The following is a 17195-nucleotide window of genomic DNA, read 5'->3' on the forward strand; positions in this document are numbered from 1 at the left end:
TCGATGCTACAGTAAATTTGTTGAAGAGATTGCAGTCCCTGAAATAGTGCCCAGTCCCCAATTAAATACAATAGTAAGGAGCCACACTGCTGGAACACTCCCAACCTTTTCCTTTGCAATAGCTGGCGGCTGCTTTAAAACCTCTTTCACCGTCTGCATCACTGTCTCTGTTCTCATTGCACTCACAGAACGCACTAGTTCCACTAGCAGCAGCTGTTCTTCACTAGCTGTGGGAATTACCTGGAAAACATAGGAAATATTGAACGTCATCTACACAAATAAGACAAAACTGCGTTCCTTCACAGGTCATTAAAGTGCTGTGCATACATCAAAAAAAGGATATATCATCTTCACACTTTAAATCTGCCTTTAATGGTTTAAATATTTAAATATTTTGTGGAAAAGGATGTTGTCAGTCAAAAGTAGACCTGATTAAATATTTATAGTCATCTTTATATCTTGCTATTGATTTTCACCAACAGTAAATGTAAAAATCAATGCAGGATCCTGATAATACAGTAAGTTTTGATTAAACATTTGGTAAAATACTACAAACCTTACGATTTTTACTTTTGTTTACCATCTAAATGATTCAATCTTTATAGCCTTAGATCATCTACAAGACTGTAGGACCACTACCCCAAGTCATAGAGTGTGCAGTGAGGGGCACACAACACATTGTGATGGATGTACATTACTGTATTGTGCTTTTAAGTTCAGTCTTACTTTATTCCGGGATGTGTTTTTGCCTTGTTTCCTTTCATTCCACACGTACGCTATGGCAGCCATGAAGTGCACCCCGTGATTCATGGAGATGGGTCCAAGAAGCTCGAGAATCTGCTGTCTCAGATTCTGCAACAACAAAGGGACAATGAAGGCTGTAGTTCTCATTCCATGCCGCCACGGTTTTTGCTGATTGGGATGCACATCATACTGTAGCGTATTCATTGTAAGCACATGTTCTTATTTGTCACACGTAATAAAAAAAAACACATCTCTAATGTAAAGGTGTTGAGGATTCTTAACAAGGATTACAGGTTACTGCAATAAACGTTTTACTGCACAATTCTAGTGTAAAGTGCCATGTCAAGCTATTCAAAAAAAAAAAAATGCCATAGCTACATGTGCGTATAACTAGGCTTGCTACTATTCTATATTTAATTTTTTGCGAAATCAACGATTAATATCGACGTTTATTTTAGAAAGAATTTTCCATTTTTTTTCAATCTATATTTTTCAATTCAAGCAGAGAACGGGTGAAATCGACCTTTATGCTTAAAAAAAACAAAACCGAATTTATGCCGTTGAAAAAACCCTTTATCATATTCAACATGCAACAAAACCATGGTTACCAACATTCTAATTGAAATAACGTTTGGTCACAGTGGCGCTATACCTTGTAAAGATAAAGATCCTACACAAATTAAAAAATTGTTTCAAATAAATCATAGAAAACGCAGCATATAAAAGTCTATTACATAAATGTATAGCATAAATTTACGAGTAAAAATAATATCCACAGAACAAACATTAGATAGTGGAACAAGACTAACTTGCACTTATTATTCAGAGTCTGAGGTCCGCCCCTCTCCTGCTTCAGCACAGCTGGACTCGGTCACTGGAATGCAAGGCAGAATGGCCCTCTTCGCCCAGCCGTCGGTCAGGGTATTGTTGTGCACAATACTCATTAAGTGTTTTCCTCTTGCACCCCATTTTCAAATCAAACTAGTGACTGTCACCATATACCTGTAGCAAAAGCTTATCTAAACCTTAACCTCCTAATTTCAAAGTAGGCGCTTTGAATGACAGACGGTGTAGTTGGCAAATGAAAGTGCAGCTGGTGCAGTCTTGATGATTGACAGTCATTTAAACGAATGAGAGCATTCTAGCGCTGCTTCTTCAGTCAATGAGATCTGTCAGAACAGGATGAAATGACTGACAGTGAAACTACAGTAGCCTACTAAGGGACCACTGAGAAGACTGACAGCGACCCCCAGCCATTCAGAGCGGAAAGGAGACGGGACAGACAGCAAGTATAAAAACTACACAAACTAGAGATGATTTCTAAATGATTATTTTTAGTAAGAAAATAAAAAATAGCGAGTGGTTTTACCGACGTTTATCCTATGTCAATTTATTTCAGTCGAACGTGGGAATTCGACGTTTAACGAGCTTTACCGATTACAATTGAAGAGTAGCAAGCCTACTTATAACACTATATTGCTATAGCCTGTTGGTGAGTGGAGACAGACTTAGAATGGTAGGTAGAAAAACTGTTTTACACAGAGAGCGGCGAGGATATGGATTGGGATACAAAGCCACGCTCTTGCTGCTGAATCATTGGGGTCCTTTAAGAACTCACTTGACAAAGTTCTGGGATCAATCAGCTGTAGAAACTAGACTAGCATTCATGCATCAAATGGCCTCCTCTCATTTGTAACTCTTCTTATGTTCTTAGTAATTGCGTGATACTGTATAAATAACACTTTAATAGACGCTTCTAACATCCATCAGCAAAGTAGACAGTACCTTGGTGGATCCCAGATTGATGATGGTAGTGGAAGATGCGGACGCGGAGGCTGGGCGCTCTGAAGTGTCCACCAGGTATAACACACTCCACAGGAGTGTCACCGAGGACATGATGGTGTGCAGGATGGACAGGATCCCACTGCGTGCCTCCGACAGGTGCTTCTGATCAACATTCACCAACAGCTGCTGCAAGTAAAAAAAACAATAATCTATATTGCATACTGTAGTAACAGTAGGATGCTACTCTGCTTTGCTTTAAAAACCAAAAACTTTATGCAGAAACTTCTGACAACATATTAAGAAATATCTAACAATCCATGTATGTATGCATGACTATGTCCACTATTTCAATTACTGCTCTGTGTTGTAGTACTGTACATTTTAATCGACAAACTAGTTCATTAAAAAACAACTCGGCTAACCCTGCCCATGTATCCTAAAATACAGTTATCTTGTTTTAATTCCAAACTTACCTGGTGGTACTGAGCAGATGGGTCTAAAAGGCAGTATTGAATAATAGTGGTCACTCCCTCCAAAACAGTGAGGATCATATCTGGGGGGATGCTTAATGCCACCCATAAAGGCCTGAAGTGGACACAAAAGGAAAATATGTACTGCAGTTTTATTAAAAGTTTAGGAATACAGTTGATTCATGAATCTTGCTAAATGGCGATGGCATTTTTAATCAGTAATTACCTATTAGATCACAAAAAGTAATAGAAATTGTTTGCTGGTAAGTAGAATTACATTTTGCCACTAGGGGGAGCCATCCCATGTTTTTTTTTTTGTACATTTACCAGCTAGAAAGTAAACAAGGTGGAAATCTGCACTAAACAAAAACACAGATAATTCCAATGTGCAGAATGTACTCTGTTGAGTGTTATTTGCAATGGGATCAATTTATGCTTTAATTTATGTGATCTTAAAAGAAAAAAGCTTGAATGTTACAAAAGTTATTAAAAGATAACCAAAATTAGCAGACCAATAAAACAAATTTAAAAAGTAATACTGTATTATTTACAGTATATCTATGCCCCTTTAGTATGCATTTCTTAGTATATGACACAAACTATCTAATTCGTTATCACAGTACAAGTACTGTTTCTGTAGTTGTAGTGGTAACAGGTAATTAGCAAATAGCTTAAAATTTAATTTCTTGGAAGCTGCTCAGAATGGATTGCAAACATCATACAAATGTAAGGGGGTTGTGAAGAACTATGAAAATGTAATTTGATGCTCCATCTGAACTGGTTTTTAATAGTTTTGGGGTAAACTGCTGATACATCTTTGTATTGACAAAGCAACTTATTTGAAACTTTAATCCAAACAAACTATACTCCCTGCATGAATCAAACAGAAAGCCAGTAATCTGAACGTACCTGCTATCTGATAACCCAGTCTCATATCTAAACTGCTGTATTAAGTTATCCAGGTTACGGCACAGCTGCAGTATCACAGAAGCCACCACCCTCCTCAACACTTTCCCCATGTACGGCAGCGTCGAGGTGATGAGGCTGATCCATTGGGGGTGCATTTTGCAAGTGTAGTGCTGGTGCAGGGCTCTTATCACTGCGCAGAGGAACATGCCCTGCGAGGTGATGGGCTGGGAGGGCAGGTACTGCAGGGATGTCAGGGGTTGCTGTGGGTTGATGTGCTCTGCATCTGTGCCGACAAACTCGTAGCCGGCTTCACTCTCCTCGGAAAGACCCAGGACCCGGTGCTCCAGGATGATGAGGCTCTGCAGAAGGCGGAGGAGCTGTGACTGGAGCGTGCTGCAGTTGTCTATCTCGTCCTCGCAGAAGTTGATGATGCTGTCCTCAGATAGGCCTTCCTCAGAGGCAGACGCATTCCTAACAGATGTCCTCTCTGCGTGCCACTTCTGTGCGCTGAAGATGGAGGAAAGCAGGCAGTGGAGGACCACCTTCTGCACCTTGCACTTGGAGAGCACATCCGAGATGAAGCTGGCGAAGCCTTTGGCCGAAGCCTCAGTGACCTTGGTGAGCTCCGTGAAGAGCAACGTCAGGACCTCGATGCTCATGATCTGCATGTTGCGGTTTCCCGACAAGTCCTGCTCGGAGGCCGCCAAGTGGTTGGGGTAGTAGCTGCGCAGGAAGTAAAGGCAGAGGGAGATGATGATCTCGATGAACATGGAGCTGCGGAAGACGTGGCTGTGGGAGTCTACTGGGATGTTGGAGTAGAAGTCCTTGCCCATGACGGAGACACGGTGGCGGGCCAGCAGGTTCTGCATGAGGGAGAGTTGCGGGGTGTAGGTGTTGTTGACACTGGTGGTGGAGATGGCACTGACAAATCCCACGGGGTTGGCTTTCAGCATGGCGGACAGAGCGGAGAGGGCGTGCAGCGCACGGGATGAGTCATACACCTGCAGGTAGAGCAGCAGGTGTTGGTAGAGAGGGTGGATGTTAAAGCTGGCAGGTGAGGCTGATCTACAGACCTCAGGGGAGCCCACATCACTCTCTATCTCCGACACCTCCCCCTCCCCACAGCTGTACCAGTTCTCCAAGTCTAAGCTGTCCCCGAAGAAGATGTTGGGCTGCTTGGCCTTCTCGGCTTGTGCTTTCTTCTTCGCTTCCTCTTTCTTCTTGCTGCTCTTCACCTTGGGCTTGGCCCCTGGGGATTTGTCGGTCAGCTTCTCCATGATCTTCCCTTTCAGGCTCAACTGGACACTGCTGTGGCTCCTCTTGCGGGACTGCGGCTCTGTAAGTTGAAGGCTAGGCTCTGTAGGGGTAGCCTCTAGGTTCATGATGATAGAAGGCGACGAGCTGTGCCTGGTTATACTGTCGTGTGTGCCCTCATCCCCCATCTCTGACGAAACAGAAAGGAAGTCTGGAGTACCATTACTATCCGACTCTGGCCCTTTTTCTTTAACAGCAGCATTTTTGTTTTTACTCAGCTCAAAAAGATCATCCAGGGGCAGCGGGCACAAACTGGACTCCAATTTAGAGGAGTCAGAGTTTACCAGATGCCATTCTTCCCTACTTTCAGAACCACCTTCTAGCCTTTGTGCTACTCTATCCACCAATTCAGACACCACCTGTTGTATGACAGCCTCTACAGAGTCTTCGAGGAGAGCAGACTGAGCATTTTCTGGTGTTCCTGCAGCATTGGTGTAGTCAGGCTCCTCTAAGCTAGTGCTGTCCCCTGTAGAGGAGTGGGAGCCGACAGACTCGGAGCTCTGAAGGATCTCCATCTGCTGGTCTGGCAGGTCGAAGGCCAATTGGAGGTTCTCACTGCTGGTGCTGAGCAGGGATAGGCTGTCGCTAAAGGGATTCACTGTCAGGCTGAAGGGCTCCATCTCCTCCAGGCCCAGGGCTTTCCTAGTGCACTCCTTCACAGCTCCTGTCTTCAAATTCTTAACAGGCATCTGGCTGAAGCCTTCAGAGAAAGAGGAAACATTTGATTTAAAAACAAGCAGACTTCCAAGACCCACTACATTATTTTGGCAACAAACAAGAAAAAACTTAGCCTGCACATTAAAACCGATACTCTTTAGATCCTCACCGTTTTCCTAATATTTCATGCGTTTTCTGTTTCACATGTGAGTTCTGTATGATTCTCATACTTTCAAGTTATTCCAGCAAAAAATTATCCTAAGGACTGTGGTGAGTACTGTTGGGACGATAATGGAATTTTTGTATCACAATTACAATCTGAAAAATTATGAGGACAACTGATTTTATTGCGATAATTCATTTTGGTGTTTTGAAACTTTAAAATTCCAGCAACAATGCTATATTTTGACAAAAACATTATTTTTTTTAACATCTTTCAAAACATGTAAATGTTTTTTTTGCCTCGGTACCTCTTTTCTAAAATGTAAAAATAAATGGTTAACGTTACAAAATGTTTATCTTACAAGCTAGCTGCACATTTAATATTCTGGGTTGTTTATTTGCATTTTGAAATAAAGAAAATTGTAATTAACTTTACACAATCATTTTTCACTTGAGAATTTTCATGTTTCTGTTCATTTAAACATTTGCAACAATAATTCATACAACATTGTTTATTTGCTGCATTTCAGATAGTTCACAGTATCTTCCATATTAAAAAAAGTTAAATCCTACTGACACGTATTTCTACCTGCACAGTATCACCTTGAAACAAGTACAACAAATAGGTTGGCCTGTTTCAGACTCCTCCACATTCATTTCAAAATACTGCCAGACAACTGATTTTGTATTTTTAATATATATATATATATATATATATATATATATATATATATATATATATATATATATATATATATATATATATATATATATATATATATATATATACACACACACACACACACACACACACACACACACACACAGTGCCTATAGTAAGTATTCACCCCCCTTGGACATTTTCAGTTTGTTGTGTTACAACCTGAAATCTTGATGCATTTATAAATGGGATTTTTTTTCCTCTGATTTACACAACCTTCAACCTTCAAATCTTTTGCCACATCTTTTCAGTCTCCCACATGCCTTTTTGCAAATTCCAAGCAGGATTTTACATAGGCTTTTTTCAGAAATGGTTTCCTTCTTGCCACTCTTCCATACAGGCCAGATTTGTGGAGTACCTGAGCTATTGTTGACACATGGACAGTTTCTCCCATCTAAGCCATGGAACGCTGTAGGTCTTTCAGAGTTGTCATTGACCTCTTGCTGGCTTCTCTGACCAATGCCCTTCTTAGCCGGCTGCTCAGTCTGGGAGGACGGCCTGCTCTAAGCAGATTCTGGGTGGTACCGTATACCTTCCACTTCTTAATGATCGACTTGACTGTGTTCCAAGGGATATTTAATGCCTTTGTAATCTTTTTATACCCCTCCCCTGATCTGTGCCTTTCCACAACTTTATCCCGGAGTTTTTTTGAAAGCTCCTTGGTCTTCATGGTAGCATCTTTGCTTTGAATGCACTACCTAACTGTGGGACCTTACAGAGACAGGTGTATTTAATCTGAAATAATGTGAACCACTTTTATTGCACAGATGGACTCCATTTTACTTATTGTGTGAATTCTGAAAGCAATTGGTTGAACTTGAGCTTATTTAGGAGTGTCATAGCAAAGGGGATGAATACTTATCTAATGAAGACTTTTCAGATTTTTATTTTTAATTGATTAGTTTTTTCACACATTGAAAGTGTTGTGTAGGTTGTGTAAATCAAAGGAAAAAAAATCCCATTTAAATGCATCAAGATTTCAGGTTGTAACACAACAAACTGTGAAAACATCCAAGGGGGGTGAATACTTACTATAGGCACTCTATATACACACATACACTCTTCCTTTACACTTTTTGTTTAAGCCCAAGCAACTAGTTGCTAGGTAAAAATAAATAAACAATCACATAGGGCTGTATTTTTTAATACCTTAAGGTGCCAATGTAAGATATATAAAAGTGAGTGCTTTTTCAAGTTGTATGTACAACATATTTTGCTATTCAGGTTTCAAAGTATTGACATAAGTAAGAACATAAGAAAGTTTACAAACGAGAGGAGGCCATTCAGCCCATCTTGCTCGTTTGGTTGTTAGTAGCTTATTGATCCCAGAATCTCATCAAGCAGCTTCTTGAAGGATCCCAGGGTGTCAGCTTCAACAACATTACTGGGGAGTTGGTTCCAGACCCTCACAATTCTCTGTGTAAAAAAGTGCCTCCTATTTTCTGTTCTGAATGCCCCTTTATCTAATCTCCATTTGTGACCCCTGGTCCTTGTTTCTTTTTTCAAGTACTCATTTCCCAGCTGATGTTTGTATTACAGTTTTAAATAATAATAATAATAAATAAAAAAAACATTCAGGTTGTCTTTCTGTCTAAATATGAATACATTTTGACATTCAAGCTAAAGAAGAAAATAATGGGCAATGGAAGATCTACACAGTTACATGTGGCAACAAAACAACCAAAAACCCCCACTGAAAGTTTGCATAGACAATAGTTTAAATATTTAATTCCATGAGCACTTTGGGTTCATCTTTGCTGAAAACATCAAAAACAAACACTTCATTGGAAAACATGTTACACTTAAGAAAATACTGTTTTGCCATTTATCATGATTATGAAGGTATACATGACTAGATTTGGGGCTGAAAAATGGTTTATTGATAAGATATAAAAAACGTATACTTTATATACATTTATAATTATGTAATAGATTAGAATTGTCCATCACTTCAGTTTAAGGGTTGCAAAATATGTTATTGACATCTTATACATTGTTAATAAAGTAAACAGTATAATAGGGAACTTGACAGCATTTCTGATACCGCTGTATAGCGTAAGCTGTATTGAAAGAAATGTCTGGAAACCCCTCTGCTGTCTGGGATTTTCATTTGTTAAATGACCAGACACCAAAAAAAAAATTGAATACAAACTATACAAGCGTTAGTTGATGTATCATGGAGGCACATACAATCTCAGGGGTCATTTTATAATCTTAAAATCGTATTACTACTATTATTATTATTAGTAGTAGTAGTAGTAGTAGTAAAATGTGACTGTGACTGATAACCTGCTTGGAACGGTGACTGTTAAATTAAGTTGTTTTGCCTAAGTCTGCTGCAGTTAGTGCTGCTGCAATGCAAGCTTACTCACTTACGTGTAAATAAACAACATGTATTTTTATTTAAATTATAAAAACATGATTACTGTTCTATATAATGTATTTTAAAACTACATCTGAATGCTTTATGTAAAATAATAGGATTTTCAATCAAATATAAACAAGTAGCTATAGTGACGTCGCCAGTAAATTATGCAATTGGTACCATCGAAGGTTCGAACCTTCCTTCGGTAATGTGTTCCGAACCTTTGAAGGTCAAAATGTACCCTTCGTTGCAGCCCTACAATGACACTTACGACTGAAGTTTAAGAGAAAAGTGAGTGCATCAGGGTCAAAGAGTAAATGTTATAGATCCAGGTTGCTTCGTTACTATGGCAATGTGCACCACAGGCAACAAGTAGGGAAACATTAGCCTCATGTACACAGAAGCAAATTGCTCACTCTGTGGCGACAGACTACTGAACTACTGACAGTAATCACGATAACCGATAAATACAATACTATTAAGCATCATGTGTATCTTTGAACATTTTTATCGCATTATCGAATTTTCGATAATCGTCCCAACACTAGTGATGAGACAAAGCTTATAAGTAAATGGGACAGGGAGACCCTGTCGCTGGTTCTTGGGTGCTAAGGAAGTAATTGAGCAGGTAGGCTCGCCTGGTGCTGAGCTGATCGGGAGGTCCTGATTGGCTGGGGGTGTGCCTGGGGAGGCTGCAAGGAGCTCAAAAAGCAGCGACTGCACGGCCATTCCTACACAGACAGGCGCTGAATCAGGCACTGTGAAAATGGACCCCCACAGGCAATTTTTTGCTGGAATAGCTAGTAAGCTTGGCAGCAATAATCAAAGCAGAAACAACAACAGACACTTCAAACAGAACACACAATATAAATTAAATATTAAGACCATGTAGTAAATGTAAAGTAGCCTTTAATGTGATTATTATTATTATTATTATTTAGCAGTTAGCAAAACGTTTTTAATATAGCTTTGTGAGAATCTCTGCTGTCGTGTAATCCATGATCGCACTCACCGTTAGCATAGCTGATCTCCTTCATGTAGTTAGACCTGTCGCCGTCGCCCGCCTCCTCCTCCTCCTCAGCAGGGAGATTCCTGGCTCGGCTCCAGTGCCGCTCTGCCTTGACCCTCTGCACCGACACACGGTGGGTCTTGGGGTGGAGGAGCAGCAGCAGCAGAGGCTCGAGCACCCTGGCGATGTCGTGTCTCTGAAGCACCTGGTTGAGCCAGGCCTGGCCAACGGAGCAGGTGGAACCGTCCCAACTGCTCAGACTCTCCAGCATGATGAACAGGGACCTGCAGATCACACCGCCACCACACGGGTCACTGTTTAAAGCAGCTGTCCATCCTTTTTTGACTAAAAGAGCCATACTGCTTACCGAGGAGTTTGTATGTAGGTATGGAGTCATACAAAATTATATATATATATATAAATAACTGTTTCACTACATTTTCACTGTACAACTATGGCCAAAAGTTGTGCATCACCCTATAGAATTAACACATTTTGCTTCATAAAGTCAAATGAAACCTGCTAAATAATGTTACGTTAACATATGGAACTACATACCTCTTTGTAGTTTTCCATATACTTAACGAAAAACTGACAAATTGAAAAACATTGACTTTTGCAATATCAAATAATGTTCATTTTTTTTTTATTTTTTTTTTATGTCTCAATCCTAAGATTCTAAGTGATGCAGAACTTTTGGCCATATCTGCACTTGCGTCAACCTGAGACAACAGATTGTCCTTTCCATCTTTACAAACACATTAAGTGGGATTATTCAAAAGAGCCATATTGTGGAGCTTATATGATTCAAAAGCCATCCGTTGTACAGTACTGATTTATAGACTTACTCCACCAGTACTGTGGGCTAATGCATTATTAGAATTTTAGTTAGCTTGTTTTAGGGAGGAAAAAAAAAAAAGACAACTGATGTGGAACATGACATTTCCAGTGGGGTACTTATATAATGTGTAGTTTAATTGTATTTTCTTTATTCATAAATATGCTGTGCATCTTTGACACAAATGTAAGACTCTTAAGTACTATTCTTTTTTTTCCATTGTTTTCAGGTTCTTCCAGAAAATCCACAATAACCTTGCTCGAGTATAAAATTAGAACATTTCTTCTCCAAATAAATGACAAGCTGTAACAGCTCAGGTTAAGCAGAGGTTAGGGTCAACTTCTACTTCTAGTTCAAGTGTGGTTTAATATACATCTGTAGAGCTCATCACAGTTTCCAGAGAATGACTGTCATTCACAGCTGCAATATACCATTGAAGAAACCTGCCTGTCAAAAGTGCGGTTGAATGGAGAAGACTTGTTAATATTCAGGTCCCTTGTCAGGTGCCAGAGAACAGAAAACTTCACGTGAGCTTCCAAGCGGATTTTCTAAAGAAAAAAAGACATGCAGTAAAAACAAACTAACACAAAAAAAAAAATGTACGACAAGCTCTCATAAAATTCAGAATGACGAGATTTGGGGGAAGTTTGTCTCCAGCACTGAAACTTTTTTTTTTGTTTTTGTTTTTGTTTTTTACTATTACTTATAATTGTTTAACATCTATTAGGTTTTTTTTTTTTTTTTTTTCTAAATTATCTTTTAAAATGTTTATACACAAAAACAGTCCAAGGAAATACTACAAATGAGTTACGACTATCAGTTGGTTTCACAGGCCCGATTATCCTTAAATCGGGGACTTTCTTACTTAAGATAACATGAGGTACTTTTATCAAAAAATCATAAAATGTCATAAGGAAAAAATGTAAAATTTGAAAATGTTAAGAACCCTGTCCGTGTTAAACAGACTGAAACACAGTAGTAAAGTTATGGATTAGAATAAATAAAATATAATATACCGGTAGTGAAATCACTCAATACTCATCTTTCACTCCCATAAAATGTAGGCTAAATGCATACTGTTCAAATTTTTTCTCCAACACCTGGGTTTTCTCCCTCAAGTAATTCCCTTGCTTTAACAAAATAGATGTTTTTTTTTGTAATTCCCTCCCAGCCCCGAGATACTTACCTTGTCTCTGTGCATCAGCTGCTGGCTGATAACACCTTCACAGATGCTGGAAGAGGGGACCAGATTGTGCAGCTGATAGAAAAGCTCCACGCTCCTTTGATGATGCTGTGGGGTTCCCTCACCCAGCTGGTCCCACAATGTCAGTGCAACATGCTTACAAAGGGAAAACAACGGAAAAGACATGACACAGTGCCAAGGTGAGGGCGCTAACGAAGTTAAGGTCAACTACCACACGGTACAGTCTTCATCGATAGGGCACTATCACGATTAGAAAACAATTTCTCATTATTTTCTTTAAAAAACACTTTAAACCCTACATTTACCTTGAACTTGAATGATGATTTGTCGGGTACCCTTCTGCTGAAAAAAAATGTTTTAGGAAAAGTCCCAAACATTTTCATAAAGGATCACGTACATAATTATGAGAAGAAAAAAATAAAAACTTTATTCAACAAATAACTTTTTTACTTGTCAGAGTTGCTTATAGTTTATCTGAAGAGTGCCAGACAGTTATATGAATGGAGCAATATTACTGAACTGTCTGTGTCTCGGTCTGTTGTTGCTGTTGTTGAAAGATGCCGAGTTCCAGCTGAGCTGACAGGCTGTGATTGGCTGATTCAGCAGTTGCAGGTACAGGACTGGTTGCTTTAGTCGGTGCAAAGTATTGATTGGTTGGACAATTAGTTATACTCATGCACAATAAAATACATCTAGACCAATTGTGTCTTTGTTTAGTATTTGCTGTCCAATACAGCAAGTCAAAATGAAAAAGCCGGTATTTGCGCTGATTGATTTAACGTTCGATTCATAGATGATGCAGCGGGCATCTACTGTCTATTAGAAGCCCGTTAGAGCTGGAAGCTGATTGGCTGATGACCGAATTGTTTTCTAAATATTTGTAAATTCAAACAGACATGAAATCTATTAATTGTTTGCGAGATTAGGCCTATCAAACATAATTTAGACACATGCACCAAAACAAACAAAAAAAAATGTAAATCCTAGAGAAATAAGCTATCCAGTCAGCAGGCCCCATACAGTATGTAATGAAAAGCGGAGTGGTATTCCATCAGTGGTAGTGTAATGTCATTTGGTAAGGTTCAGTGTTTTCAATTTACTCCTGAGACGTTTATTAGTTCAAATGCAGAACTATAATATACATTTTGTTCAGCTAATTACAAATGAAATATTGAAACTGAAAATCTCTATCAGTGATATTACATTTTTTACAAAGAAACATTTACCTTGAAAAATGCAGTCTTTTCAGCAATAAATCTCAGGATTCCCTGTGTAAGCGGAGGCCTGATCACCACAGCCACCCTCCCCTGGCTCGGACTCATGGGCTGGGCCGTCTCCAAACTGTTCACATTTTCACCCGTCACTATGGTGACCGACTGGGTGAGGCCTACCAGGTCCATCACCAGAGAGATTGCAACAGCCTGGATACTGAACTCACTGGCAAGGCAGCAGGCATCCATGAGGTTCTGGAGCCACAGAGGTGGCTTTACTTGTTCACTGTCTGTCGAGATAAACAGCTTTGTGTAAGACGGAATTCAATTTTTGTGCCGACATGAGGTCAAATATCATCAAGGTGAGCATTGTTTAACACATTCTGACCATGTGGGAGCATGAATTACACAGATATTCTTTTGCATATACACAACACTCACCCTGGAACTCTTTTCTCCACATGTAGTTAGCAGCAAAAAAAAAGTTTATTAAAGCCTGGAGTACACACTTTAAAAATATGTTGTGCTGTAGCTGCTTCTTCACCCTCCAAATCATACCCACATGTTATACACACAGAATACAAGAGAAGCCAGAATGAGAATGAAGATCATAGTGACAAATTTCTTCAGTAATGAACACACTTGGGCATGCTCCCCCTCTTCTTAGCTTTAAAAGCTGTGCACAACCAGTGTTCGGAGGCTCACCTTGTGTGGATTCTTCAGCCTGAGGCAAGGGCTTGAGGTTGCCCTCAGCAATGTAAACAGGGAAGCTGGAGCACTCCAGGAACAGCTGGCAGGTGGCGGTGAAGGCACCCAGGCACTCCCTTTGAGCAGACCGAGTGCTGGCACCGTCACCGAGTGCCATGCCCCCCCTCCCGGCGCTGTCCCCCTTCAGCACGCTGCCGAACTCGCTGGTGAAGGCGGGCGTGATGGCGGTGCAGGGGGTGATGTAGAGTGCAATGAGCCGTGTCAGGAACTGCTGGAAGTACTCCAGGCAGCACTGCATGACGGTCTTCTGCTTGGCCTTCCCGCCGTGGCTTGAGGAGGGGTGCCCCATGGTGGGGGAGGGGTGCACCACGGTGTCCTCGGAGCCCACAGTGGAGGCTGTTTCCATCTCAGAGGAGGTGCTGCCCACCGGCTGAGCATCTGTCACTCCATGGCCCTCACCCGGAGCCCTGTTCAAGTCCTCGCTCTTGATGGCTTGATACTGCACAAACTCTGTGAAGCCACTCTCAGAGGAGCGGCTGCTCGGGGGGTTCTCGCTGTCCTCAAAGACCTCGTTGGCATTTTCCAGGGAGACTGGGATGATCTGTGGGCAGGGAGAAAAGATGTTAAACAGGCTAGAGAGCTTTGAAAACATTTAAACATTTCATTAAAATAAATATTTTCTCTGGACCTTATGCTATATACTGTATATATATATATATATATATATATATATATATATATATATATATATATATATATATTTCTGAAACACCATGGGGTCTATTTTAATTTTAATTTTCAAAACAGTGACGTATCTAAATAGTGTTTTCCCAATGGGTGATTTATTCTCCACCTTTTTAAAAATCACTAAAACAGAAGAAGAGTACTATAAAAACCTACAGGTTTACAAGTTTTAGGGTTGCTGTATTACAAATTTCAGAATTGAAAGGTTCTATTACACTTATTTTTTTAAGCAAATCGCTTCTAAAGATAAGTGCACAATGAAAACTGTAGGTGTGCACGGCACTGCAATATGGATTTACTCATTCTCAACAGGCATGGAGGCGGACTCAGCTGCTCGATACAGTCCCCTGTGGTGTGACAGTACCCTGGGAAATCCAGACCTACTTAACGGCTCACTAAAGCCTGAACGTTGCAAAACATGCTGAAATTGCTAACCTTGTTTGCACTATAAAAAAAAGTGCTTACTTTTTTTTTGGGGGGGGGGGGGGGGGTCTAAATATATCACTAACATTTTAATGACGGGCGGCAATCAATACGGGAACTTTGCAGTACTAGCTGTTACTACGCTGACTTAACTCTTTGTGGTCCTACGTCGGACCGGGTCCGACATTCCAAAATCCCATTCCAGTCATCAAAATGACGTCATTCACAGGTTCCTAGTCGTTTTTCTCCAAAAAAAGCTTTCAATAGCCAAGACCAGCCGAGGGAAGCCGGAAAAAAAGCAGGCGGGTCTGAGCAAAACGCATAGTCCCTTCACCAGACATAAACAACCAAGATAGCAGCTTCTACATCCAGCACTCAAAGAAAATCTAGGACATTTGCAAAGCTTTTTGAGATGTTTTACTAATAAAATAATGACTTGGACAGCATTACTAAGGAGTTTGGTGATAAATTGAGTACTCAGGAGATGATTTATCAGTATGTACGACGCAGAAGAGGTATGTGATAAATACAGCGAACACGCGGCAGGGCTGGAGATGCAGTACTGAGTGTCCTGTTGATATGCAGTGCCTTTTAAACCTGTTTTACTGTGAAAAAAATACTTTTAAAACAGCACGTCTAAAATAAACTGCGCGTGTAAAATAAATTGGACCTGACGAGTCTGACAGGTGCAGAATTCTATGGACTGCAAAGGGTTAAAACACCAGGAATAAGATGTCTACGTTGGCTATCTTCACGGATGTTTTCCAAGCAAAATAGCCAAGAAATGGTGTCATGAAATCAATTTTGCCCAGAATAAAGTCCAGTATACAGTAATAATTTTTGTTTCAGGCAAAAGTATTTAATTAAAAAAATGTATCTTATTAGTAGGATTTAAAAATACTCGCGATATACACCACTACTTTTTTAGGACCCATCTACCCAATTGGATTTGGCATGGCCCTGCTGTGGGGCATGTTCTCTTGGTACACCCTGGGTCCCTTGATTATTCTGGAAGGATTAACCAATGTCTTAGTTTATTTAACCACTGGATCCACCCAGTAATGTTGTATTGATGTCGATAGGTAAAATTATGACAGTACTGCACCCAGCCAGAAATGTGCGTAAATGATTTGAGTACCTTCTTCCATGGTAATCTCAATCCAACTGATGCAATTGTGTGAAAAATACGAATTAACATCTCTCAAACATTTTTCAGCACCTTGTGACGTCTCATCAAGGCTGTGGCCAGAACAAATGGACGGACCAACCCGATATTAGGTACAGGTCCTAATAAAGTGAACAGGCAGTGTATAGTCAATTTTAAGATATTAATTTCTTAAATTACCTTTACTTGGAATAGACTTGGCGTGGAATAGTTACTCTTCACTCACCTTCTTCTCTTCCTTCTCTCTGGCAGAGCTCGGTTGCCCAGCTGTAAATGGCAAACTGCCCTCCACTTCGGGCGACACTAAGGGTGGCTGGACCTTACTGAGGATCTTGGAGCAGAGCCGCAAGCAGTCCGTCAGCTCCGCCAGCCCCAGCGCCTGGAGGTGGCTAGTCAGGGCTGAGACCATCCGCAGCAGCAGCTGGGGCAGGTGCTCTGTCTGGATTTCAATGTATGTTTCCTGGGGGTCGAGAGGACATCCATTGTAGCAACGTGGTCTCTTTTACACTGGGTTTATTTTCTAGTAAATAGCACGAGCCCTTTAAAAAACTAAGGATGCTTTTTCAAGAAAAAATTGTGATGAAATGACATTTTAGTGCTGGCTTTGTTATGAAATATTAGTAAAAAATAATGCTTTTTTAAAAAATAATGAAGCTAGTGGTCAAACCCATAAGGTGGAAAGTAAATATTTCTATATAAATAAATACAAAAACATGAGAAAATGTCTGTAAATTGAAATAATTTGAAATTATAAAGACTAGCATAA

The 17195-nt window shown here is 40.2% G+C and overlaps 1 protein-coding gene across 3 annotated transcripts in view; it reads right to left on the minus strand.

The window, feature by feature from the left end:
- The window catches only part of LOC117411048 (protein dopey-1-like), a 47955-nt gene that overhangs the window by 10077 nt on the left and 20683 nt on the right, over positions 1-17195 (minus strand). For all 3 annotated transcript variants that reach the window (XM_059025630.1, XM_059025631.1, XM_059025629.1), the window contains 11 exons: positions 16656-16889; positions 14095-14698; positions 13405-13679; positions 12161-12313; positions 11422-11522; positions 10140-10420; positions 3909-5922; positions 3003-3114; positions 2530-2715; positions 727-852; positions 106-240 (listed from right to left, as the gene is read on the minus strand). In XM_059025630.1, the coding sequence (XP_058881613.1) occupies positions 106-240; positions 727-852; positions 2530-2715; positions 3003-3114; positions 3909-5922; positions 10140-10420; positions 11422-11522; positions 12161-12313; positions 13405-13679; positions 14095-14698; positions 16656-16889 (4221 nt within the window). The remainder of the gene's footprint in view (positions 1-105; positions 241-726; positions 853-2529; positions 2716-3002; positions 3115-3908; positions 5923-10139; positions 10421-11421; positions 11523-12160; positions 12314-13404; positions 13680-14094; positions 14699-16655; positions 16890-17195) is intronic.

Source organism: Acipenser ruthenus, chromosome 6 (genome assembly GCF_902713425.1).
Source record: "Acipenser ruthenus chromosome 6, fAciRut3.2 maternal haplotype, whole genome shotgun sequence".
Classification (NCBI taxonomy): Eukaryota; Metazoa; Chordata; class Actinopteri; order Acipenseriformes; family Acipenseridae; genus Acipenser; species Acipenser ruthenus.